The sequence below is a fragment of the Hylobates moloch genome, unplaced genomic scaffold (genome assembly GCF_009828535.3).
Source record: "Hylobates moloch isolate HMO894 unplaced genomic scaffold, HMol_V3 SCAFFOLD_12, whole genome shotgun sequence".
Taxonomy (NCBI): domain Eukaryota; kingdom Metazoa; phylum Chordata; class Mammalia; order Primates; family Hylobatidae; genus Hylobates; species Hylobates moloch.
Window position 1 is genome coordinate 102,938,769 of NW_026652287.1, and position 26,564 is coordinate 102,965,332.

The following is a 26,564-nucleotide window of genomic DNA, read 5'->3' on the forward strand; positions in this document are numbered from 1 at the left end:
AAAGAAGAGGCCAGGCGTGGTGGCTCACGCCTGGAATCCCAGCACCTTGGGAGGCCAAGGCGGGTGGATCACCTGAGGTCAGGAGTTCGAGAACAGCCTGGCCAACATGGTGAAACCCCATCTGTACTAAAATTACAAAAATTAGCTGGGGATGGTGGTGTGTGCCTGTAATTCCAGCTATTCTGGAGGCTGAGGCAGGAGAGTCGCTTGAACCCAGGAGAAGGAGGTTGCAGTGAGCCGAGATAGTGCCACCATACTCCAGCCTGGGTGACAGAATGAGACTCCATCTCAATTAAAAAAAAAAAAGACAGAATGACAGACAGAACGACAGACAGATAGATAGAAAAAGAAAGAAAATAAGTATATCAATGTGATAAGTAAATGCAGTAGGGGGATCCCCGAGGTTCCCCAAAACATACCCACTGCCACCCCCACTGTGCCACTCCAACTTGAAAAGAAGATGCTTTGAGAAGGCCGCAAGACTTACGACAGCTCCTTCAGGGGACACGTTGGTAGCGTGGAGGACTCCCTCAGGCTTCTCACTTCAGAGAGATCATTGTCCCCCAGGCTGAGGAAGTTGAGACTTGTGTTCTCAGTGAGATTGAGAAAAAGCTGACAAATCTGGTGGGTAAGGCCACAGGACTCCAACCTATCACAGAGGCCCCAAGACAGACCGTTACTCTTTGAAAGTGATCTGTGTTTACAGACCCCCCTGCTCCATGAATGAAAGCTGACTTTCTCCCTTTTCCTCATCCCTTTCAGAGGTTGGACGGCCCGCATGTCAACGCTACTCAAAGTGTGGGCCACGCTCCAGCAAGAGCAGCATGACATGGTAGCCTGTTAGAAGTGCTCATTCTCAGGTCCCGCCCCAAACGTGCGGGATCTCTGCAGTTGAGTTCCTGGAATCTGCATTTCTTTTTTGAGTTGGAGTCTTGCTCTGTTGCCCAGGCTGGAGTGCAGTGGTGTAATCTCAGCTCACTGCAACCTCCGCCTCCTGGGTTCAAGCGATTCTCCTGCCTCAACCTCCTGAGTAGCTGGGATTACAGGCACGTGCTACCACGCCCGGCTAATTTTTGTATTTTTTAGTAGAGACGGGGTTTCACCATGTTGGTCAGGCTGGTCTCAAACTCCTGACCTCATGATCTGCCCCGCTCAGCCACCCAAAGTGCTGGGATTACAGGCATGAGCCACCACGCCTGGCCTGGAATCTGTATTTTAAAACACCCGCTAGGTTGGGCCGGGCACAGTGACTCATGCCTATCTATCCCAGCACTCAAGAGGCCGAGGCAGGCAGATCACTTGAGTCCAGGAGTTCAAGACCAGCCTGGGCAACATGCTAAAACCCCATCCCTACAAAAAGTACAAAAAAAAAAAAAAAAAAAATTCACTGGGTTTGGTGGCATACACCTGTGGTCCCAGCCACTCGGCAGCTGCAGTGGGAGGATTGCTTGATCCAAGGAGACAGAGGTTGCAGCAAGCAGAGATCACATCACTGCACTCCAGCCTGGGCAACAGAGTGAGACCCTGTCTCAAAAACAACAAAATAAAAAATAACCTCCCCCAAGGTGAGGCTGATATACATTAAAATTTGAGAATCACAGCTCTACACATAGGAACATTCTCCTTTGCTCATCCTTCTCTGTCTCCTTTTGCTACAATGCCGAGTGATGTCAGCCCTCCCAGTGGATCGTGGAAGCTATGGGTGGTCTTGCAACCCCCCTTGACAGATCTAGGGAGCCAAAGACTTACCACAGATACTTGAGGTTACAATCTGAGTGTCTCAAAGCTTTAAGAATCAGGGGGACAGTCATTCCCAGCTTGTTAGAGCTGAAGTTCAGATGGGTCAGCTTGCTGTTACCCTGAAGGACAATAATGAGGTCCTGCAGAACCCACTCAGGAGTTACCGATTTACACCTGAGGAAGGGAAGGGACATGAAAGCTGGACTGGGGGAGAAGACTGGTTTCCAGGATCCCATCTGCCTCCTCACCCTGCCTTCTACCACTCACACTGCCAAGGTTATACAGGAATCAAGAACAAGGGCTGAGCCATAGTACTGGACCTTGAAAATAAAAACTAACATATACTCCCCTCACCCCCGCAAAAAATCAGTAAGCTCAGTTGCAAGTACGAAGTCAGGAATCCCTCCCTCTCTCCCCAACTCTCCTAGAGACCTGCCATGAAAAGGTCCTGGGGCCACCTACTCTTCTAGGAAATGACCTCCCCGTACACACATACAATCCAACCTAGAAAAGCCCAGCAAGAATAACTCTCTTGCATTTTCTTGAACTTCTTTCTCTACCTTGAGAACTAAAAACCAAAGTTTTAATATTAAAAGAAAAATTTAAAAAGAAGACTGCCCAATCCCATTACTGGGTATATGCCCAAAGGAACATAAATCATTCTATTATAAAGACACATGCATACGTATGTTCATTGCAGCACTATTCACAATAGCAAAGACAGGAAATCAACCTAAATGCTCATCAATGACAGACTGAACAAAGAAAATGTGGCACCCATATACCATGGAATACTATGCAGCCATAAAAAAGAATGACATCATGTCCTTTACAAGAACCTGGATGGAGCTGGAGGCTATCATCCTTAGGAAGCTAATGCAGGAACAGAAAACCAAATACCACATGTTCTCACTTGTAAGTCGCAGCTAAATGATGAGAACACATGGACACATGGAGAGGAACACTGGGGCCTGTTGGAAGGTGAAAAGTGGGAAAAGGCAGAGGATCAGGAAAAATAACTAATGGGTACTGGGATTAATATCTGGGTGATGAAATAATCTGTACAACAAACCCCATGACACACATTTACCTATGTAACATACACTTGTATCCCTGAACTTTAATGTATTTTAAAAAAATAAAGGCCGTGGCCCGCTATGTCTACCTTTCATGAGTTTGGTCCAGCTCACTCAATACACTGAGGTTTGAGGAAAATTATGATCAAACCTTTCACTCTTAACTGGTTGAATCAATGCACGCATATAGGCTTTAGACCTTGAAAAGTAAGACCTAATGGTGGGGGAAAAGCGAGGTAGAATTCATTGGCCTAGACGCCAGATCATTCAAACAAATCCCACCTCAGATTCAACACTACACATTACTCTCCCCACTATAGTTTTTTCCCCCCCTTAATTGTTATACAAGTTCCACCTCCATTTGCTAATTCCTTCCTATCTTCAAGCCAGATCTGAGACCCTGTCATTCATTCCTCCTTGGATCATATTAGCAGGGGACCAATACACTTTAGTCCACAGCTGTGCTCCAGCTCTGGAGAGGACCCTCCCCCTGCTCACCTTTATTTTAAAAGGTTCTATTTTTAATTCACATACTTTTTCCCTTTTCTGCAGCTCATCTTTCTCCCTAATTCATCCCAAGACAAGCCTAGGAAACCCTGGTGTTGCCTCCAAGAGGAAAGACATACACATCAAATGCAGTGGTATGCTGATAAATGTTACCTCTGGATCTCCAGGAAAAAAAAAGTCCTAATTTATAGCTTTGCCAGTTTCTGTGGTGTAAATTCTCCAAGCCATTCATGGCCAATTTCGATCTGCCCACTTGCTGTCACTAAACGGAGTTACAAAGATAGGTACACACACAAGTGGCTCTCACCAGGTTGTAGCAGCTGGCTCCAACATGTCACTGGACAGAAATAAATGTCCAGAATGATAATAGAAGGCCTGATGGCTTTGTTGATATCATTTGAATATACTAAGTACATTCTCCTCGTGGTGCCTTCTATCTTGTTTTCTTGGCTTGGAATGCTCTTTTTCCCCAGGTATCCACGGGCACAGTCCCTCCTCCTTCCCTACGCTGAGTCAAGTGGGTCTTTACCCAAATACCTTTCCAGTGAGGCCCTTCTGCCTTTTCTACCTAAAAAATGCAAGCCACCTTCCTCCTCATACATCCTTTCTGAGCCCCCAGTTTTCTTTGGGAGATGCCACCCTCTTGGGTCCTATTCTGATGATTTTGTTTGCTACCCTGACACAATGTAAGATCCCTAATGGCAGGAGTTATCTGTTGGCTTCACTGCTAGAACCTCAGAACTGAGAACAGAACCTGGCACACAGGAGGTGCCCAATACTCACTGAACGCAGGAGTGACCCATCAAACACTACCTACTTTTGCTTAAGACACGAAACAGTCTCAGACTACACGTGTCTGTAGCTCTTCTCGAGTGCTTTGACTCCACCATACCCTAGAAGTTTTCTACTCCTTCAAATCCAGCTCAAAACAGGACTGAGGCCCTAGGGAAAAGTTACTTTGTCTACAGGTACCTCTAATGCGAGATCATTCTTGATAGATCAGCATTTTAAAATTTCAGCCTACTTTGCCTAAGTAGCAGTTTCATAAATACAAGCACAGTTTATTTTATCCTCCTGAGCACATAGCTTGCCTTCTGGCAAATAGATAGCCAACCGCACTCATCAAAAGGGAGAAGTTGGGAGATTCTCCTAGGGTATCTTCTTGAGCTGCTGGCGTCTCACACTTACGTCAGTTTCTGGACTTTGCATCTTGGATTTTTCAGTGCAAGACAGAGACCCTTCACAGAGGAAGCATGAAGGTTGCTGTTACTCAGGTCTAGCTCATGCAGATTCTCATTTGTGACCAATGTAGAGCAAATACTGTTCCATGCGTGCATCCTGGAATCAACCTTGCTTGTCCTTCATGAGAGAGAGAACACGGGTAAGAGCAAATTAGTCTCAAGCAATACCCAGAACACAATTTATGGGACACAGAAAGAAGCCCTAACAAAATCATTAGAATTTTCCTCATGCGGCTGGGTGCGGTGGCTCACACCTGTAATCCCACCACTTTGGGAGACCGTCAGGAATTTGAGACCACCATGGCCAACATGGAGAAACCCCATCTCTACCAAAAATACAAAATCAGCCAGGCATAGTGATGCATGCCTGTAATCCCAGCTACTCGAGAGGCTGAGGCAGGAGAATGACTTGAACCTGGGAACCTAGATCTGTCAGGGTATGGGGGTTGCAAGACCATCCCTAGCTCCCATGATCCATTGGGAGGGCTGACAGCACTCAGCATTGTAGCAGAAGGAGACAGAGAAAGATGAGCAAAGGAGAATGTTCCTGTGTGTAGAGCCATGGTTCTCAAATTTTAATGTATATCAGCCTCACCTTGGGGGAGGTTATTTTTTATTTTGTTTTGTTTTTGAGACAGGGTCTCACTCTGTTGCCCAGGCTGGAGTGCAGTGATGTGATCTCTGCTTGCTACAGCCTCTGCCTCCTTGGCTCAAGCAATCAACCTACCACAGCCCCCAAGTAGCTGGGACCACAGGTGTGTGCCACCACACCCAGCTAATAAACCACTCAGTCATGGACATTCAGTTAGATACAAGTAGATGTCTTAGCACAATGCCTGGTACTTAAACCTTCCATATTCAATGCCTAAGATATAAAGATTTGTCTTTAAGTAGATCAATTAAATTAGCTAGGAAACTAGATGATGCCTAAAGGACAATATTCTTTCAAGTTAGAGCTGCTCCAGACCATTTGGTCGGAAATAAGCACGAATACATAATGACAACACATCCCTGGTTTTGCATGAAAGAATTTGCACAGAGCCTGAGAAAATAGGAGAAAGTTGAGAAAGAAATGATTTGTAATACTCACTCCAGAATTTCCAAGTCCCTTTCAAGGATGTGACTGCTAACAGAAAGCCTTAGCTTATTTAACCTTTTACAGTGCTTTAGGCAAAATGAAGAAGCTTGGAGTTCTTCGTCCCCCAAGATATTAAGGTCAACTTCAAAGATATGACCCAACATCTTCTTTGTGAAGTCTTCCTCCTGGGACTCACGTAGGCAGTGAAAAAGTTGTAGAATGTGAAATTGGAGAGAGGCACTTTCAGCCTTACCTAACTCTTCTCCCCACTTTAATAATTCCTCCATTACCCTGGGAGATATTTTACAACGCAAAGTATCTTCCAGTTCTCTTGCTATGTTTTTATTTAAAAGACCGAAGAAGAACAGAACCACTGAAGTCCAGTAGTCTTCTTTGTTAAGCAAGACGTCTCGCAGTAACATCTTCATCTCCTGTGGCTTTGTGGAATGGGAAAAGAATTCTCTAGGTTCCTCTAGCACAAAGGACATGGCTGCAAAAAACTCCTGGAAACTTAGGTGGGTGAAAGTAGTGCAACCTCCATGGTCATTGATCTTTTGAAGAATATTGAACTCGTAGAGAGAATCAATGAAAGGCACTTCCAGGGCCTCGATCTCAGTGTCTACTTTGTTAAACGTGAAGTTCATAGACCACAGCCCTTCTATGGCCAGACTGCAGAGGGCCTTCCATTGTCCTGGCCAGCTGTCATCTGCCAAATCCACCTCTGCTGTGGAGAACAAGTTGGAGAAAAAATAGGCATACAGACTGGTGGTGGTCTGAGTGATTGACTGGAGATCGTAATACCTCACCTTAGGCTGCTTCAGACAGGAACATACGGTCCAACACACCATGGGGGCACTGCAGGAATGAAAGAGAGTTTCGTTTTTTCTTATCTGCTGCAGGATTTTCTCAACTTCACTTGAGTCATCAAAGTGTCTCATGAAATATACCCATAGGTCTTCCCCTGTGAACCCTGTAATTTGTACAAAGCATGGATTCACTAGTGAGGCCTTAAGATCTGTCACAAACCAGGTCTTGATCGTGATCAGTAAGGTAGCCAGGGGAACCAATTCTTTCTTCAACAAGCTGTGTAGGATTTTGGTCACCGGGAGCTCCTGGTACCAGTCTGTACATGGCGAGCCATCATCCAAGCTCTCAGAGTGTGACTCAGATATGAGTATTTCCTCAAAGCCATCAATAATAAACAGGAGCTTCTCTGGTTGAGACATGAACTCTTCAATGGGGGCATCAAAATCGGGCCAATCCAAAGAAATCAATTCAGCAAAGGTAGTTTCCTTCATATACCTTATTTTATGGCAGCTGAAATAGAAAACATAGGAGAACCTTTGCTGAAAGAGAACTCCACTTGCCCAGTGCAGCATAGCCTGCATTGCCAAGGTGGTCTTCCCAACCCCTGCGCTCCCCACCAAGACTATTGTCTGGGCCTGGGCTCTAGTCCTATTAGGATCCAGTAGGCGCTCCAGTTCCTCGTGTTCATCCTTTGATGTATTACGGATATATATGTGGTCTTTAGGCCAACTGATGTTGTCCCATGTCTCCAGTAGTTCGGCCTTCATCTTCTCTCTGTATTTTCTTCTGTGGTCTAGAGAGGGCGGAGTGGGGAGAACAATGGTAAGAATAAATTTCAGAGTTAGGAATGATTCAGTTACAAAGTTCCTACCCCAAAGACTTGAATAAGAGAAACTCTGCCTTCCAGGGTTTTGTGGGAATGCGGTGGTAGAAAGTTGCAAAAGGAGGCTGAGGCAGGAGAATGGCGTGAACCCGGGAGGCGGAGGTTGCAGTGAGCCGAGATGCACCACTGCACTCCAGCCTGGGTGACAGAGCGAGACTCCATCTCAAAAATAAAATAAAATAAAATAAAAAATAAAAAAAGTTGCAAAATATGAAGACAAATAATTTGATGATATATACAAATGAAAAATACAGAATAACATAAGAGAGATCAAGAACACCTTTCAGAGAGGGCAGAGAAGGGATCATAGTGAGAAGCCTTTCACTAGAGGATTCTACACTGAGAGTGGAGAAGAATCATCAGAAGGGAAGTCAGTCTGGGGTACTTTCAGGCAGGGTGGAAGGCCAAGGTGAATGCCCACCCAGAATTTTTTTCTGCAAGCCCCTTGAGGGGGCCCACCCCATTGCCTGACCAGCTCAGCACCCCAAAAACACCTTCTAGCCAGTAGAGGGGGCCCATGAGCCCTCTTCTCTCACCAGCTATCAGGTTTTTCTCACTCCCTCGAAACACTTCAGGGCAACAAGGGATTTGGGCAGGTGAGAGTCCCCCACTCACCGAAGGCTGACCCGACTCGACTCACAAGGGAAACTGTAGAGCCTGCCAGTTTCCCTGGTCCCTGTGCACAGACAGCTTCAGCTGGTGAGGGCTTGGACTCTAGGTTGCCCTGAAGATCAAGGCTTTGTGTCTCTCCCATTCTCCCCATTCCTGGGTTTCTTCCCAAAATGACTACTGTGGGGCCAGTCACAGCACAAGGGCCAGGACCTCTAGAGAGGCTGGGGTGAGGAGGGATTGAGCTAGCGATTCTTAGAGGCCTTCTGGGGCCTACTAAGTATGCTGAGACAGAAGTGAGCATTCTAGAGTATAGTGACCAAGGCACGTGGTAGGAGGCTGGATCGTGATTATCTTTGCTTCGAAAACCAAGGAATGAGACGCCATATTTTTAAAACTCCAGGTTTTATAAAGAATAGATTATGATGCATCAGTGTAGGAAAGGAGGCAGAGAAAACAGGTAGAAAGCTACTACTATCTTCATCTAAGTGAAAGTGGGCACCTGGCAGACTAGAATGTATTTGCAGAATATACCCCATAAGTATATGTAACTATTACATATCTGCAAAAAATTTAGGAATGAATGGTAATCACCATTCTACTTTCTACTTCTATGAGTTCAAGATTTTTAGATCCATATGTTAGTGAGATGGGGCAGTAATTGCCTTTTTGTGCCTGACTTATTTCACTTGCCATAATATCCAGGTTCATCCATGTTGTCACAAATGATAGAATTTCCTTCTCTTTAAAGGCTGAATAGTATTCTATTGCATCTATAGGCCTTATTTTCTTTATCCATTCATCTGTTGATGGATACTTAGGCTGAATTCTTATCTTGGCTATTGTGAATAGTGCTGCAATGAACATGGGAGTGAAAATCTCTTTGACATACTGATTTCTTCTTGCCAAGTGAAATAAGCCAGACACAGAAAGACAAATGCCAGGTGATTTCACTTATATGTAGAATCTAAAAAAGTAAAACTCAGAAGTAGAGAGTAAAGTGGTGTTTACTAGAGGCTGGGGAATGACGTGGGGAAAAGAGAGGGAAAGGAGAAATTTTGAGCAAAGGATACAAAGAGGAATGAGTTCTGTGATGTATTGCATAGCAATGTAACTGTAGTTAATAACAATGTGTTATATAGTTCAACATTTCAGATAGAGTAGATTTTAAGTGTTCTTGCCACAAAGAAAAAGTAAGTATTGTGGATTGAAGAGGTTCAAGATGGCTGACTGGAGACATTGGGTGCCAGTTCTTAGAACCAAAATTACAAATAGGTAATTATAGCCATGTGCGGTGGCTCATGCCTGTAATCCCAGCACTTTGGGAGGCCAAGGCAGCTGGATCACCTGAGGTCAGGAGTTCAAGACCAGCCTGGCCAACATGGTGAAACCCCATCTCTGCTAAAAATACAAAGATTAGCCAGGCATGGTGGCAGTGGCACATGCCTGTAATCCCAGCTACTCGGGAGGCTGAGGCAGGAGAATCGCTTGAACCTGGGAGGCGGAGGTTGCAGCAAGCCAAGATCGCACCACTGTACTCCAGCCTGAGCAACAAGGCAAGACTCTGTCTCAAAAACAAACAAAACAAATAGATAATCACAATTCAAATAGAATATCAGGAGAGAATACTCAAGCCCAACAGAGAACTCATAGGAAGTAGCTGGGGCACAGAAAAAGGAAGAGAAGCCAACTTGGCCAGCAAAGATCAGCTGGGATGGGCTTGCTTGTCCAGCTTCACCCAACTTCACTCCCACCCCTCCATGGCTGATCATGGAGCCCGAGCCACTATGCCTTCCACAGACCAGCCCATTGCCTGATGCACAAGAAAGTTTCTCCTGGTAAAAAAAGATGAAGCATAAAAGCTACTGCAACTGCTGCAGCTGGCTCTAACCTGCAAGTGTCCTCTACTGGACTAGATGTCAAACGATACAACCCAATACAAAAGCTGCTGACACAAGTAAACAGTGCTTGGGAACCAGATAAGCTTCAAGACCTCACCAAACTGGCTCCAAAGGAGACCAAGAGCCTACTCACACACCTAGTAAACCACTACTAAAACCACATTTAGAAAGCCACTGCACTAATACTGTCTATAACCAAAGAATTCATATAGAGTCTTTGTCATTGAAAGCACTCAGAAGAAAAGCCAAATGACCCTACTAAACATACATTATAGTCACATCCTCATGGGAAAAATAGTCCCATCTAAACAACAGTAAATGCAAAAATAAGAAGTGATAGTTTCTTCAGGTAGGAAACTAATGTACAATTCTTGGCATATGAAAAAAAACCCAGGGTGTTATGACACCCCCAAAGGATTGTACTAACTCTCTAGCAATGGATCCTAACCAAAATGAAAATGTAAAAATGCCAGATAAATAATTTAAAATATTGATTTTAAAGAAGCTCAGTGAGATCCAAGAGAAATCAAAATCTGTACAAAGAAATCAAAAAACAAGCTCAGGATATGAATGAGAAATTTATCAAAGAGATATTTTTGAGAGAAAAATCAAATATAACTTCCAGAAATGAAAAATTCATTGAAGAAATTACAAAATATAGCTGAAAGTTTCAACAACAGATTAGACAAAGAAGAGGAAAGAATCTCAGAACTTGAAGGTCTTTCAAATTAATTTAGTCTGACAAAAATAAACAAGATTTTAAGAAAATGAACAAAGTCTTCAAAAGGTATGGGACTACATACAATGTCAGAACCTATGAATCATAGGTATTCCTGAGGGAGAAGAAAAAGTAAAAAGTTTTAAAAACCTAGTGTGGAAATACTTAAGAAAAACTTCCCTACTCTGGCAAGAGATCCAGGCATCCAAATATAAGAGGCTTAATGAACTCCAAAAAAATGCATTGCAAGAAGGGCCTCACTATGTTATTTATTCATCAGACTAAGTTTAATGTGAAGGAAAAAACCTAAAAAAAAAAAAAAAATCAGTAAGAGAAAATAATCTAGTCACCTATGAAGCAAATCCCATCAGACTAACAGCAGATTTCTCAGCAGAAAACTTACAAGCTAGAAGGAATTGGAATTCTATTTTCAAAGGTTTTTTGTTTAAAGAAATAAACTGTTAACCCCAAGTTTTGTATCCTTCTACAATAAGCTTTATAAATGAAGAAATAAGTCTTTCTCAGACAAGCAAACACTGAGGGAATTTGTCACTACTAAACTTGTACTACAGGAAATACTTGAAGGAATTCTAAACATGGAAGTAAAAGGTTGATACTTGCCATCACAAAAACACACAAAAGTATAAAATACACCAGTCTTATAAAGCAATTACACAAAGGAGAAAGAAAAATCAAATTATAGCATGACAGAATTCCATCAAATCACAAAGAAAAAGAACAACAAAAAAATCTGCAAGGCAACTAGAAATCAACTTTGTAACTGGAAAAAAGGTCATATATCAATATTTACCTTCAATATACATGGATTAAATGCTCTTCTCAAAGATATAAATTGGAGGAATAGATTTTAAAACATAAGCCAAATATATGCTGCTAAAAAAAAAACTCATCTTACTTCACTATAGACTGAAGGTAAAGGGTAGAAAAAGATTCTACTTTTCCCCCTTTGCTTCACAAAAAGCAAACTGGAGTAGCTATACTTATATTAGTTGAAAGACTTTCAACCAGCAACAGTTTAAAAAAAGGCAAAGAAGGTTATTATATAATGATAAAGGGATCAATTCAACAAGATATAATAATCCTAAATATATATACATCCATACCAGAGTACCTAGATTCATAAAACAAATATTGGGGGGTGTGGTGGCTCATGCCTGTAATCCCAGCACTTTGGGAGGCCGAGGCAGGTGGATCATGAGGTCAGGAGATCGAGACCATCCTGGCTAACATGGTGAAACCCCGTCTCTACTAAAAATACAAAAAATTAGCCGGGTGTGGTGGTGGGCACCTCTAGTCCCAGCTACTCGGGAGGCTGAGGCAGGAGAATTGTGTGAACCCGGGAAGCGGAGCTTGCAGTGAGCCGAGATTGCACCACTGCACTCCAGCCTGGGCAACAGAGCAAGACTCCGTCTCAAAATAAATAAATAAATAAAACAAATATTATTAGACCTAAAGACAGCAAACAATAATAGTGGGAGACTTCAACACCCCACTGACAGTACTAGACAGATCATCAAGACAGAAAATCAACAAAGGAAGTCTGAACTTAAATTGGACTTCAGACCAAATGAACCTAACACACATTTACAGAACCTTCTACTCAACAACTGCAGAATATACATTCTTCTCATCAGTGCATGGAGCATTCCTTGAAATAGACCATATGTTAGGCTACAAAACAAGGCTCAACAAATTTTTTAAAAATTGAAATTATATCAAGTATCTTCTCAGTCTACAGTGAAATAAAACTAGAAATCAATCTCAAGAGAAACTCCTGAAACTATGCAAATGCACAGAAATTAAACAACTGCTCCTAAACAATCTTTAGGCCAATGACAAAATTATGACAGAAATTAAGTTTTTTGAAACTAATGAAAATGGAGACACAACATATCAAACCTGTGATACAGCAAAAAAAAAAAAGTTTATAGCATTAAATGCTTACATTTAAAAAAAAATCACAAATTAACAACCTAACAATGCAACTCAAGGAAAAAGAATAAGAACAAATCAAACCCAAAGCTAGAAGAAAAATAACAAATCAGAGCAGAACTAGAGACCAAAATAACAATACAAAGGATCAATAGAACCAAAGGTTGGTTACCTTAAAAAATAAACAAGATTGATAGATGGCTAGCTATACTAACTAATGAAAGAAGAGAAGATTCAAACAAACAATCAGAAATTAAAAAGGAAACATTACAACTGAGACCACAGAAATATAGATGATCAGAGACTACTATGGACAACTCTATACTCACTAACTAAAAACCCAAGAAGAAACAGATAAATTTCTGGGAACATACAACCTACCAAGATTGAATCAGGAACAAATATAAATTCTGAACAGATCAACGACAAGGTGTGAGTGAATCAGTAATTTAAAAAATTAATAACAAAAAAATCCCAGTACCAGATGTATTTCACAACCAAATTCTACAAGACATACAAAAAAGAACTGGCACCAATCCTACTGAAACTGTTGCAGAAAAAGAAGTGCAAGAGGAGGGAGTGCTCTCTAATTCCTTTTATTAAGCCAGTATCATCCTGATGCCAAAGCTCAACAAGGACACAAAAAGACCACTATCCCTGATGAACATAGGTGCAAAACTCTTCAACAAAATACCAGAAAAACGATCTAAGAACACATAAAAAAGATAATACGCCATGACCAAGTGGGTTTTAACCCAGGAATACAAGGATGGTTCAACACTCACAAATCAATAAGTGTGATTCACCACATAAACAGAATTAAAAACAAAAACTATATGATCATCTCCATAGATGCATAGAAGCACTTCATAAAATTCAGCATCCCTTCATGATAAAAACCCTCAACAAACTAAGCTTCAAAGGACCATATGTCAAATTAATAAAAGCCATATATGACAAATCCACAGCCCACATTATACTGAATGGGAAAAAGTTGAAAGCATTCTCCCCAAGAACTGGAACAAGACAAGGATGCCCACTTTCACCACTCCTATTCAACACAGTACTGGCTAGTCATAGCCAGAGCAATCAGGCAAGAGAAAGAAATAAAAGATATCTAAATTGTAAAGGAAGAAGCCAAATTATCTGTTGATGATATGATCTTATATCTAGAAAACTCTAAAGACTCCTCCAAAAGACTCCTAGATTTGATAAATGAATTCATAAAGTCTTAGTATTAAAATAAAGCAATGTACAAATATCAGTAGCCTTTCTATACTCCATAATGATCAAGCTGAGAACCAAATTAAGAAGGCAATCCATTTACAATAGCTTAAAAAAAACACCTAAGGAATATATTCAACCAAAGAGGTGAAAGATCTCCACGAGGAAAACTACAAAAAACTTAAGAAATTATAGATGACACAAGTAATGCTCATGGATCAGAAGAAAAAATGTCATTAAGATGACCATACTTTCCATTATATCGATTCAATGCAATTCCTATCAAACTCCCAGCAACATATTTCACAGAATTAGAGAGAACAATCCTAAAATTAATATGGAACCAAGAAAGAGCCCTAATAGCCAAAACAATTGGAAGCAAAAAGGACAAATCTGTATGCATCACATTACTTGACTTCAAATTATACCACCAGGATATAGTAAACAAAACAGCATGGTACTAGTACAAAAATAAACATATGGATCAATGTAACAGAATAGAGAGGCCAGAAACAAAGCTACATACCTACAGTTAGCTGATCTTCTGCAAAGTCAATAAAAACACACACTGGGGAAAGGGCACTCTATTCAATAAATGGTGCTGGGAAAACTGGCTAGCCATATGCAGAAGAATAAAACTGGACCCTGTCTCTCACCATATTCAAAAGCTAACTCAAGATGGAATAGAGATTTAAATGTAAGACCCGAAACTGTAAAAATCCTAGAAGAAAATGTAGGGAAAAGTTTTCTGGACATTGCCTTGGCAAAGAATTCATGACTAAGACCTCAAAAGCAAACACAAGAAAAACAAAAATAAACTGATGTGACTTAATTAAGAAGTTTCTACACAGCAAAAGAAGTACCATCAAGTGAACAGATAACCTGCAGGATAGGAGAAAATATTTACAAAGTATACATTCAAAGGGCTAATATCCAGAACCTACAAGGAACTCAATTTAAACAACATAATCCCATTAAAAAATGGAGAAAGGACATAAGCAGACATTTTTTAAAAGAAGACATACAAGTAGTCAAGAAACGTAAAAAAAAAAATGCTCATTACCACTAGGCAGAGAAACGCAAATTAAAGCCACAGTCAAAAAACCCAAATGTTGGCAAGGATTCAGAAAATGAAACACTTGTACACTGTTGGTGTGAAAGTAAATTAGTACAAAATCTATGAAAATATTAGATTTCTCAAAGAACTAAAAATAGAACTACTATTTGATCCAACAATCTCACTACTGGGTATCTACTCTAAGAAAAAAAAATCATATCATAAAGATACCTGCACTCCTGTGCTTATTGCAGCAGTATTCACAATAGCAAAGATATGGAATCAACCTAAGTGTCTGTTAATGGATGACTGAAGAAAATGTGGTGTGTATGTATGTATGTATTTATGTATATGTATATATACACACCCAGGAATACTACTCATAAAAGATAATATATCTTACAGCAATATGGATAGAACTGGAGGCCATTATCTTAAGTGAAATAAGTCTGACACAGAATAACAAATACCGCATGTTCTTACTTATAAGTCGGAACTAAATAATGTGTAGATATCTACGTATAGAGCAGAATAATAGACGTCAGAAGGGTGGAAAGGTAGGAGGGGGTTGAGGGACGAGAAATTCCTTCAATAGGTACAATGTAGACTATTCAGGTGATGGCTCCACCAAAAGCTCAGACTTTACCACTACATGATATATCCGTGTAACAAAATGGAATGCAAGCCACATATTGAGTCAAGATAGTATTTCTGTTAATTTGGCAAATATTTGGAAGAATTTTTATTGATACTTGGAAGGAAAAAGACACCCACAATATCATAGTGGATGACATTTTGTTACAGCCTTTTAGAGGATCAATTTGACTATAAACTTTAGATTATATATATATATCTTTTTGTCTAGGAGTCCTAGTTTAAGAATGTCTTCTACAGAAATATTTGTGGATATGCACAATATGATATGGACATTTATCAAAGTATTGTTTAATGTTTTTTAAAAAGCTGGAAGCCTAGATTTCTGACAACAGGAAAAGGTTAAATATAAACCATGACATATCCATTCAAAGGTATATGGCAAAAGAATAATAAATATTACCTGATATGATCCCAGAAAAAGTGATTAAGTTAAGGATCTGGAGAAGAGGAACTTAACCTGGATTATCTGGGGGGCTAATACAATTGCACATATCATCCTAAAGTAGGAGCAGAGGGAGATGAGGCACAGACACCCAGAGGAAAAGACATAGCAGGTGGCAACGAGGCCACAGAGGTGGAGATGAGAGTCATGAGGCCACAACCCAAGAAATACTGGCAGCCACCAGAGCTGGAAGAGACCAGAACAGATCTTCCCCTAGAGCCTTTCTACTGACACGTTGATTTCAGTTAATTGGTATATTAGTCTGTTCTCACGGTGCTAGTAAAGACATACCCAAGACTGGGTAATTTATAAAGAAAAAGAAGTTTGATGGACTCACAGTTCCACATGGCTGGGGACGCCTCGCAATCATGGCGGAAGGCAAAGCAGGAGCAAAGACACGACTTACATGGTGGGAGGTGAGAGGGCGTGTGCAGGGGAACTCCCCTTTATAAAACCATCAGATCTCAGGAGACTTATTCACTGTCATGAAAACAGCCAGGGAAAGACCCACCCCATGAATCAGTTACCTCCCACCAGGTCCCTCCCATGACACATGGGAATTACAGGAGCTACAATTCAAGATGAGATTTGGGTGAGGACACAGCCAAACCATATCATTTGGCCTGTCTCTCAAAGAGGTTTTTTTTTGTTTTGTTTTTTGAGGTGGAGTCTTGCTCTGTCACCAGGCTTGAGTGCAGTGGCACGATCTTGGCTCACTGCAACCTCTGCCTCCCAGGTTCAAGCAATTCTCCTGCCTCAGCCTCCCAAGTAGCTGGGGCTACAGACACACACCACCATGCCCAGCTAATTTTTGTATTTTTAGTAGAGACAGGGTTTCACCATGTTGGCCAGGATGGTCTTGATCTCTTGAACTCGTGATCCACCCACCTCAACCTCCCAAAGTGCTGGGATTATAGGCGTGAGCCTTTGTGCCCAGCAGAGTTGTTTTAAGCTATCCAGTTTGTCATACAATTGGTTAACTGCGGCCCTAGGAAACTACTGTAGCATACAACCTTCATTGCAAGACTCAGCATCAATTTATATGCCCAGGATACTGAACGCTGATGCTGCTACACACAGGAGAAATGATAATGTTATGGGAGGATAGAAGGGAAGAGAGATACCTACACCATGACAAGAAGTCAGTAGATAACCAATCGGAAAACTAAGAAATAGCAGGAAATATTAATCACTTACGACCACAGAAACAAATATCAGAAGTAGCCCCCAAGAGTAGTGGGTAGATGTCTCTGTAGAGCAGACCTCAAGAGCTGGCTGGGAGGATTCATGCTTTGCATTACAAGCTCTATATCCCTGTGACTCTTTGGGGCTTGTATACATGCACATGTACTTCTTTGATAAAACTAAACTTAGAACTAGAATGTATGTTTTACTTTCTCTGTGTGAAAATCTCCGTAGGGCCACCGGTACAAAAACTACAGATGCCTATTAATTCACCTGTTAAAAGGTAATCTCAGTATCAGTTATTTGACAAAAGCACCAAGTCCAGAAGCAGACACCAGTGTGTGAGAACCTACAGGAAAAACAGAGAATCCCATTTATAGTAACCTATTTTTCTGTAGGAGATCAGTCAGGGTGGTGGGAGAAGTTGTAGGAAAAACACAAACCTTCTTGGAAGGCCGGGCGAGAGGGGGTTGCAAAGCTTCGGGAAAGAATGAGCTGAAGGCATGGTTCTTACCCTGGGGCAAAGGCCAAGAAGTAGGTACAGAAGAATGCAGGGGAGTTTATCTGAATAGCTTGTTTATCATGTCTCCAGAAACCTTGCCTTTCATCATCCATGCGCAGGAGTCGGGGGTGGAAGGGGCACAACCATGTGAATTGCCCACAAGTGTGTTGACTCAAGGCCTCTGTCATTAAATCTGTTCTAAATAAGTGCCCGCAGTGCCGGCTTGTCAGGGCAGCAGCTGCTAACTCTTCACAGCACCCTCCTCAGTGTCTGTGGGCAGCCCAGTCCCCTAGCCTGCTCTTTCGCTGGATATCTGTGTCTGAGTGCATTTTTTCATCCGTTGTCCAGCCAGGGTCTGCGGGTTGGACCTGGCATTTTTCAATAAATTGTACTGGAAGAACCAGTTGGGAAGAGCTTTTAATTTCTTGCATAACATAAATTGAAGAAAATGTCAGTAGGAGGCAACTGTACTCTGGACCTAGTAAAATCAATGCTCGTTGAGCAACCTGTCCATTATCAACATAGGGTACACACCTGCTTCTTCTAGCATCTCTGGTTCTTCTTGGTTTGGATCTTGGCATTCCTGGGCCTGTACATTCCCTGAAATAAACAGTGACGATGAGATATGAAAATACCCCAGACTGAAAATGGGCCACAATGATAAAGGCTCTCAGTAGAACCAACTCTTTCTATGGCAAACTTGAGAGTGAAGAGACTGGAGGAATCAGAATGCCCAGTTTATATTTTTTATTTATTTTTAAGAGATGGAGTCTCACTCTGTCGCCCACGCTAGAGTGCAGTGGTACCATCTTGGCTCACTGCAACATTTGCCTCCTGGGTTCAAGAGATTCTCCTGCCTCAGCCTCCTCAGTAGCTGGGATTACAGGCACACACCACCAGGCCTGGCTGATTTTTGGATTTTTAGTAGAGATGGGGTTTCACCATGTTGGCCAGGCTGGTCTCAAACTCTTAACTTCAAGTGATCTGCCCACCTCGGCCTCCCAAAGTGCTGGAATTACAGATATGAGCCGCTCTACTCAGCCATAAGTTATTATTTAATAAGAAATACTGGAAGAACTAGATGGAAAGAGTTTTTAATTTTTTATGTACCATAAATTCAAGAAATTTCAGCGTAGGCAGCAAATGTGGACCAATGAAATGAGTGCTCCATCAAGCAACCTGTCAATTATTGACAAAGTAATGTACATACCTGTTTCTTCTTCTAGCTCCTCTAGTTCTTCTTGGTTTGGATCTTGGCATCCCTGGGTCTGCATGTTCCCTGAAATAAACGTTGATGATGATATGGAAAATACCCCAGAGTGAAAATGGGCCAGCAATAATGGAAGCTCCCAGTAGAACCAACTTTTTCTACAGCAAACGGGATTGAAGAGACTGGAGGAATCAGTATGCCCAGTTTACAGTAAGTTATTATTTAACAAGCAATACTGAAATAATTAGTTGGAAAGTTTTTAATTTTTTATGCACTATAAATTCAAGAAATTTCAGAGTAGGCAGTGGATATGGACCAGTGACTGAGTGCTCGATCAAGCAACCTGTCCATTATCAACTTAAAGTAGCGTACACACCTGCTGCTGCTTCTAGCATCTCTACATCTTCTTGGGTTGGATCTTGCAGCTCTTGGGTCTGCACATTCTCTGAAATAAACAGTGATGATGACATATGAGAATACCCAGACTGAAAATGGACCAGCAATAACGGAAGCTCTCAGCAGAACCAACTCCTTCTATGACAAACTGGAGTTTAATGGTCTGATTCCTCCAGTTTTCTCAAGCTCCATTAGCCCAACTGAAGATGCAGTGTGCACTCTGGAAAGTCCGCAGCACATGCTAAGCACATTCCTGCCTCAGGGCCTTGGCTTCAGCCCTCCCCACTGCCTGGATTCCCAGACATCTGCTTAGCTCACTCTCAAGGCTCTGCTGAAATCTTACCTCCACAATGGTACCTGATAAGCCTAATCATGACTACCACCTATATCTTTAATCACATACCTTAGCCTCTTCCCATCTGCCTTATCCTCCGTTTGCACTTGTCACCTTTTAACACACCATGTGATTTATACATTATGTCCATTGCCTGTCTAGGGAGATGGCTAGTCTGTTCACGGATTCATCCCAACTGTGTAGAACAGTACCCCACACAGAGAAGCCACTCTAATATCTTTGGAGTAGAATACCATAGGAATAAAAGCACCAAGAATTGGGTTCAAACCAGGTCCCTCAATTTGCTGCACATCACCACTCTGAATGTCCCCTTCCTCATGAGCTAGAAGACCTCTTCTATGACTCACAGTGGCCAAACTCATTTTACTGTGTAGTACATAGCTGCTATGGGACAATACCTTGTAAGGGATTTGCATCTAAAGAGATATGGCTCTAATATTTACAACTCCATTGCTTGTCACTGTTTACATGGCTTGTTCTGGTTAGCGAGCTGAGTCCTGCACTTCCTCCAGATGTTCCACGTTCCTTCAAAGAACAAGAACCCATCATTCTCCACCCATGTTAGCCTAGGCCAAATAATCCCAGCTCTCTGAAGCTCCACAGACCCTACCTGTGGAGTCTGAGCCCTACGTCCACATACTTCAAGCTGAAGTCTGTCGTGAATTCTAACCCTCCTGGAAGCAGGGAACTGGAGTGGGAACCTTTTCCTAGGCATAGCCCAAGCAGAGGAAAAGTAGACGATTTTCCCCTCTTCTCTGGCTCTGTTTATCCAAAAGCCAACTGTTTGACATGTGGCATTCCTCTGTTGCAAACGAATCCAATGATGTGAGCCTTCCAGGTTATAGCTTTACTGTCAAGTATCAGGCATCACCATCTGGATCTTCATAGATTAAATTTAAGACTCTAGATTTAGCTGGGACCACCTGTCAGAAAAGCCAGGCTGTTCCAGAGGAAGAGCCTAGCAGGACTAGTACATGGCTTCAAAGAGAAAACAAAGGTTAAAAATTAGTAAGTTTTTGCTTATTCTCCCTCATACTCAGGGAACTTTGCAAGGACATGAAGGAAGAGCGAAGAACAGGCATATGGAAGTTCCATCGGTCACTCACCAGGCCTAGGCATTCCTCCATTCTCTGGTGAGGCACACTAATCTGAGAATGTTTTAAATGCCAGAGGAGCATGTTTTAGGTAACCAGCCTACCCTTCCTACACCCAACGTTACTCTCTCAGGCTCCATAGACTTACTTAGTGACGCCTTTATCCTAATCCTAGCAACCCCTGAATGTAGGGAACACTGGGGATTTACACATAGATATGCACTTAAGTCAATGTGGTCCCTGTTCCCATTGCATGTTAAATCTCACTGCCCATGTGGAGGGTGGTGGGGGAAAGTTTGGCCTTGTCTTAAGGGTCCCCCCCAAAAAATGCTTTACTGGGAAATGATTCCTACATAATTAAAAATGCAATGCATGAAGAATATAATTTTAAACTTTTATGTATATAATGAAATAACTGAAAAGTATGAATTCTACCCACACATGGTCAAATGATTTTTGACAAAGATGCAGAAGCAATTCACTAGAAAAAGAGCTCTTTTCAACAAATGGTGCTGGAGCCAGCGGATATCTATAGGTGGAAAACATAAAAAGAAAAGGGATCGCAACCTCAACTTTACACCTTATACAGGAGAAAAAAAACCAACCCAAAAGAGAGAATAGATTTAAGTATAAAAGGTAAAAACCAGCCCAGCACATTGGCTCACACCTGTACTTCCACAGCACTTTGGGAGGCTGAGGCGGGCAGATCACAAGGTCAGGAGTTTGGGACCAGCCTGTCCAGCATGGGGAAACCCCGTCTCTAATAAAAATACAAAAATTAGCTGGGTGTGGTGGTGGGCGCCTGTAGTCCCAGCTACTCGGGAGGCTGAGGCAGAAGAATTGCTTGAACCCAGGAGGCAGTGGTTGCAGTGAGCCAAGATCATGCCACTGCACTCCAGCCTGGGCAACAGAGCGAGACTCCATCTGGGGGAAAAAAAAAGTAAAAACTGTATGACACATTTGCCTTTGATTATTCTCTTTTGTCTATGAAATAAAGTCTAATTCCTTATAAAAAAATCCCAATTCTGACTTCCATTTGTACACCTATGGAAGCCTGAAATAGCTTCTTCCACTGCAAATTTGCAGACATATCCTTGGGTGGGGTAGAGGGAGTGTGTGTAGTGAGGTGACACTCTCCCATCTCTGATACTGCTGGCCAGGCACCATGCTTAAACAATCATCCATAAATCACTAGGGCAAGTGATGCTTTCAGATAAAAAACCACCCCAAAGATCGACTGACATGCGAATTCCTACTCTGTGCCCAGTGCCTTTTAAGCATTTCACCCTAGAAATAGAGAGGGTGGAACAGTGACCCCAGTTTAAGAAAGGATTGTGGCCCCGTGTTAAAATCACTTGTCCAAGGTTACAGTTATCAGATGGAACTAGCCTTTAAATCCAGGCATCCTGACTCTAGAACCTGAGCCCTTAAGCCAATAATCCCCAAAAGACAATACGTGGGTCTTTGTATACACACGTGCGTCCGCAAACTCACTCTCAAATGCATATCTCACAGCACTGGTCAAGTACAGAGATACTCATGGTACAGTTTCCTAGATGACGGGGCTAACAGGGCACTAAGAACCACCTGATCCACCTGCTGAGCTTTTATCGTCCCCTGCATGGCGGGTGAGGTGGATGTGACCCAGGGCTTTCTCCTACTTGAGAGGCATCTTCCACATGCCCCATGCCTTTAGAAAGTAGGAACCAGACAGGGACCAGCGAAACAGGGTCCTTCGATGTGCTCCTGTGATGTGCCCCGCCTGGCCCTGCAGCCTTCAGGCAGGAAGTTTATGATGCCATTTGAAGTCAGCAACAAGAAACAAAGGATAAATGCTTGAGGGGAGGGGCACCCATCTACCCTGATGTGGTTATGATGCATTGCTTGCCTGTATCCAAATATCACATGTACCCCATAAATACATACAACTACTATATATCCAGAATTTTTAAAATTTAAGTTTAAATTTTAAGAACATCAGTGACAAGAAACAGGATAAATGCATGAGGTGATGGACACTCCATTTGCCCCTGTGACTATTACCCAATGCATGCCAGTATCAAAATATCTCATGTACCCCATAAATATATACACCTACTATGTATCCAAAAACTTTTAAGTTTATATTTTCAAAAATCAGCAACAAGAAAGTTCTTCCTTTGAGAGCATTCTCCTCTGTGCTAATTCCTCTCTCCAGGTCTCTATAAAGAGAGATATTCGGTTGGAAACAGAATTTAAGAGTTCTAAATCTCTATTTTCAATCTCTGATATCCTTTGTTCATGACTAAAACACCAAAAGCAATGGCAACAAAAGCCAAAATTGACAAATGGGATCTAATTAAACTAAATAGCTTCTGCACAGCAAAAGAAACTGTCAGAGTGTACAGGCAACCTGCAGAATGGGAGAAAAATTTTGCAATCTATCCATCTGACAAAGGGCTAATACCCAGAATCTACAAAGAACTTAAATTTACAAGAAAAAAAAAAAAACAACCCCATCAAAAAGTGGCAAAGTGTATGAACAGACACTCCTCAAAAGAAGACATTTATGCAGCCAACAAACATGAAAAAAAGATCATCACTGGTCATTAGAGAAATGCAAATCAAAACCACAATGAGATACCATCTCACGCCAGTTAGAATGGCGATCATTAAAAAGTCAGGAAACAACAGATGCTGGAGAGGATGTGGAGAAATAGGAACACTTTTACACTGTTGGTGGGACTGTAAACTATTTCAACCATTGTGGAAGACAGTGTGGCGATTCCTCAGGGATCTAGAACTAGAAATACCATTTGACCCAGCAATCCCATTACTGGGTATATACCCAAAGGATTATAAATCATTCTACTATAAAGACTCATGCACATGTATGTTTATTGTGGCACTGTTCACAATAGCAAAGACTTGGAACCAACCCAAATGCCCATCAATGATAGACTGGATAAAGAAAATGTGGCACGTATACACCATGGAATACCATGTAGCCATAAAGAAGGATAAGTTCATGTCCTTTGCAGGGACTAGATGAAGCTGGAAACCATCATTCTCAGCAAATTAACACAGGAACAGAAAACCAAACACTGCATGTTCTCACTCATAGGTGGGAGCTGGACAACGAGAACACATGGACACAGGGAGGGGAACATCACCCACTGGGCCTGTCGGTGGGTGGGGGGCTAGTGGAGGGATAGTATTAGGAGAAATACCTAATGTATATGATGGGTTGATGGGTGCAGCAAACCACAATGGCATGTGTATACCTATGTAACAAACCTGCACGTTCTGCACATGTACCCTAAAAAACAAAAAAAAAGTAGAAAGAGGAAAATAATAAAGATAAAATCAGAAATCAATGCAATACAAAGCATGCAATAGAGATAAATCAATGAAGCCTAAAGTTGGTTCTTTGAGAAAAAAAAAAAATTAAGACAGTAAAAAAAAAAGAATTCTAAATCGCATTCCCTAGTTTTCTGCTTTACATCTGCCTATTCCAAACAAGAGTATCTGAGGGCTTTAAAAATGAGAGAAGGACAGGGAAAAAGGGTGGAGTGGCGTTCTAGTCTCCATCCCATCCTCCTTTCCACCAGAAGATACACAAAGCCCGAACTTGTATGACTCCGAATGCCCCGTGTCCAGGGTTCTGACATGGAAGACTCAGTATTGCCCACTCTTCTTCCTTAGAACTCACTCATTTGGGGGTAGGAGAAGCTGTACGTGGTCAAGCACAGAGCCTTTGGAGACACACTGCCTGGGCTCATGTCCCAGCTCTCTTGATCACCAGCTCTGTGACCTTGGGAAATTTACTTAAGCTGTCTGTGCATCAGTTTCCTTCTCTGTAAAACACAAATAGGACCTCCTTCTTATAAATATAGTGAAGAATCAGTACAAATGCATAGAAAGCATTAAGATAAATGCCTGGTTTATGGCCAGGCATGGTGGCTCACACCTGTAATCCCAGAATTTTGGGAGGCTGAGGCAGGCAGATCACCTGCGGTCAGGAGTTCGAGACCAGCCTGGCCAACATGGCAAAACCACATCTCTACCAAAAATACAAAAATTAGCCGGGCATGGTGGCGGGTGCCTATAGTCCCAGCTACTCGGGAGGTTGAGGCAGGAGAATCCCTTGAACCAGGGAGGCGGAGGGTGCAGTGAGCCAAGATCACACCATTGCACTCCAGCTTGGGTGACAAGAGCAAAACTCCATCTCAAAAAAATAATAATAATAATAATAATCAATGTCTGGTTTATAACAGGCACCAGGAAACATGATTATTTTCAACAGATCTCATAGGCAGTCAGTTCTGCTATAAAGTGACGTATGCATTCTGAAAACTCACCACAGCGGATTAAATGGTGCACTAAAACCACAGGGCTTATGGGAAATAGAATCAGTGATTATATATATAAAATATAAATTATATATAATTATATATTTATATATTACATATAATTATATATATAATATATATTATATATAAGTTATATATAATTTTAATTTAATATATATAATTTTAAGCAGAAGCTTAAACAGCACAGTTTTGTACTTGCTGATTAATTACAAAACATTTTATTACCACAATAAACACTGCACAATCCTACAGCACCACAATCAGCCCTGCAACACCTCAGTAGGTCTTGCAATGCCACAGAAGATGTGGCATGAAACTTTATCTTGAGTAAAACATGAACTTTGCTTGTGAACATGGGAAGTGTTACAGCTTGTGAGTTTTTGTGAAGTGGAAGAACGATGATCTGAAATCAGACAGAAAGTGTAGAATGGGCAAGGCTCGTACTGAGGAAGCGGGTAGATGTTTGAGGTATATGCCTGTGTGCATTGTGTACAATCCTACATGGCTCTGCTCAGCTGAGTGCAGTTGGTGGGTTGGGGGGCGTGGGGGTGGGGATTGTTGTGGTTTCTTAGTGTTTCTCTTGGACAAAACCATGCATCAGCTAACATGAAATTTGTGCTGCACTCAAACTGTTCCCCACTACAACAATCGCATTGGGACAAATTTGCTTTTTTAAAAGAAGCCTGGGCCGGGAGAGGTGGCTCACGCCTGTAACTCCAGTGCTTTGGGAGGCCGAGGCGAGCAGATCACGAGGTCAGGAGATTGAGACCATCCTGGCTAACACAGTGAAACCCCGTCTCTACTAAAAATACAAAAAATATTAGCCGGGCATGGTGGTGGGTACCTGTAGTCCCAGCTACTCAGGAGGCTGAGGCAGGAGAATTGCTTCAACCCGGGAGGCAGAGGTTACAGTGACCTTCGATTGCACCACTGCACTCCAGCCTGGGTGACAGAGTGGAGACTCAGTCTCAAAAAAAAAAAAAAAAAGAAAAAGAAAAAGAAAAAAAGAAAAAAGCTTATAACATAACTGAATGTGCCTCTTCCGATTCCCTTTCTTGCCTTTGCTACTGCTTCCCAGGCTACAGCACTAAATCTTTATAGCCTTGATGCCTCTAAGCATCATACTGTCATAGCTTATCAAGGAGGATTTGCAGGGGGAGATCGGCAGTGTGCAATGAGCCCATGAAAACCCAGCGGCTACCTCCTTGCTCTCAGGGTACCAAGCAGCCCTCCCGCCTTCCTTCTTGAGGACTCTCACCTTTCATCTTGGCTGTAACTTTTTCACACAGTGAGGTCAGATCCATCGTCTGGAAGATGCCGAGGACCACTTTCCATGCCTGAGCTTTTGGGAAGTGTTCGTCCAAAAGAAAGGACAGATTCAAGGGGTCGGCAGCTCTCAAGTTTGCCCAGGGGATACGCGGGAAGTGCCCCTGGGGGGCCGACCAGAAGTCCGTCAGCTGCCGGGGTTCCAAGCAAAGCTTGAATTCCTCTAGCTGATACTGATCCAGGGCCATCAGGTAAGGCAGAAGTCCTTGGATAGTATCACCACCGGCACAGGTGGTTACAGAAAAGTTCAT

The 26,564-nt window shown here is 42.1% G+C and overlaps 1 protein-coding gene across 1 annotated transcript in view; it reads right to left on the reverse strand.

Annotated features, from left to right (window-relative positions):
- Positions 1-26,564, reverse strand: part of NLRP13 (NLR family pyrin domain containing 13) — a 40,331-nt gene extending 13,767 nt beyond the window's left edge. The window contains exons 1-8 of the mRNA XM_032171630.1: positions 26,246-26,564; positions 19,167-19,235; positions 18,791-18,859; positions 18,115-18,180; positions 5,655-7,242; positions 4,512-4,682; positions 1,750-1,914; positions 488-649 (exon numbers count right to left, since the gene is read on the reverse strand). Of these exons, the coding sequence (XP_032027521.1) occupies positions 488-649; positions 1,750-1,914; positions 4,512-4,682; positions 5,655-7,242; positions 18,115-18,180; positions 18,791-18,859; positions 19,167-19,235; positions 26,246-26,564 (2,609 nt within the window). The remainder of the gene's footprint in view (positions 1-487; positions 650-1,749; positions 1,915-4,511; positions 4,683-5,654; positions 7,243-18,114; positions 18,181-18,790; positions 18,860-19,166; positions 19,236-26,245) is intronic.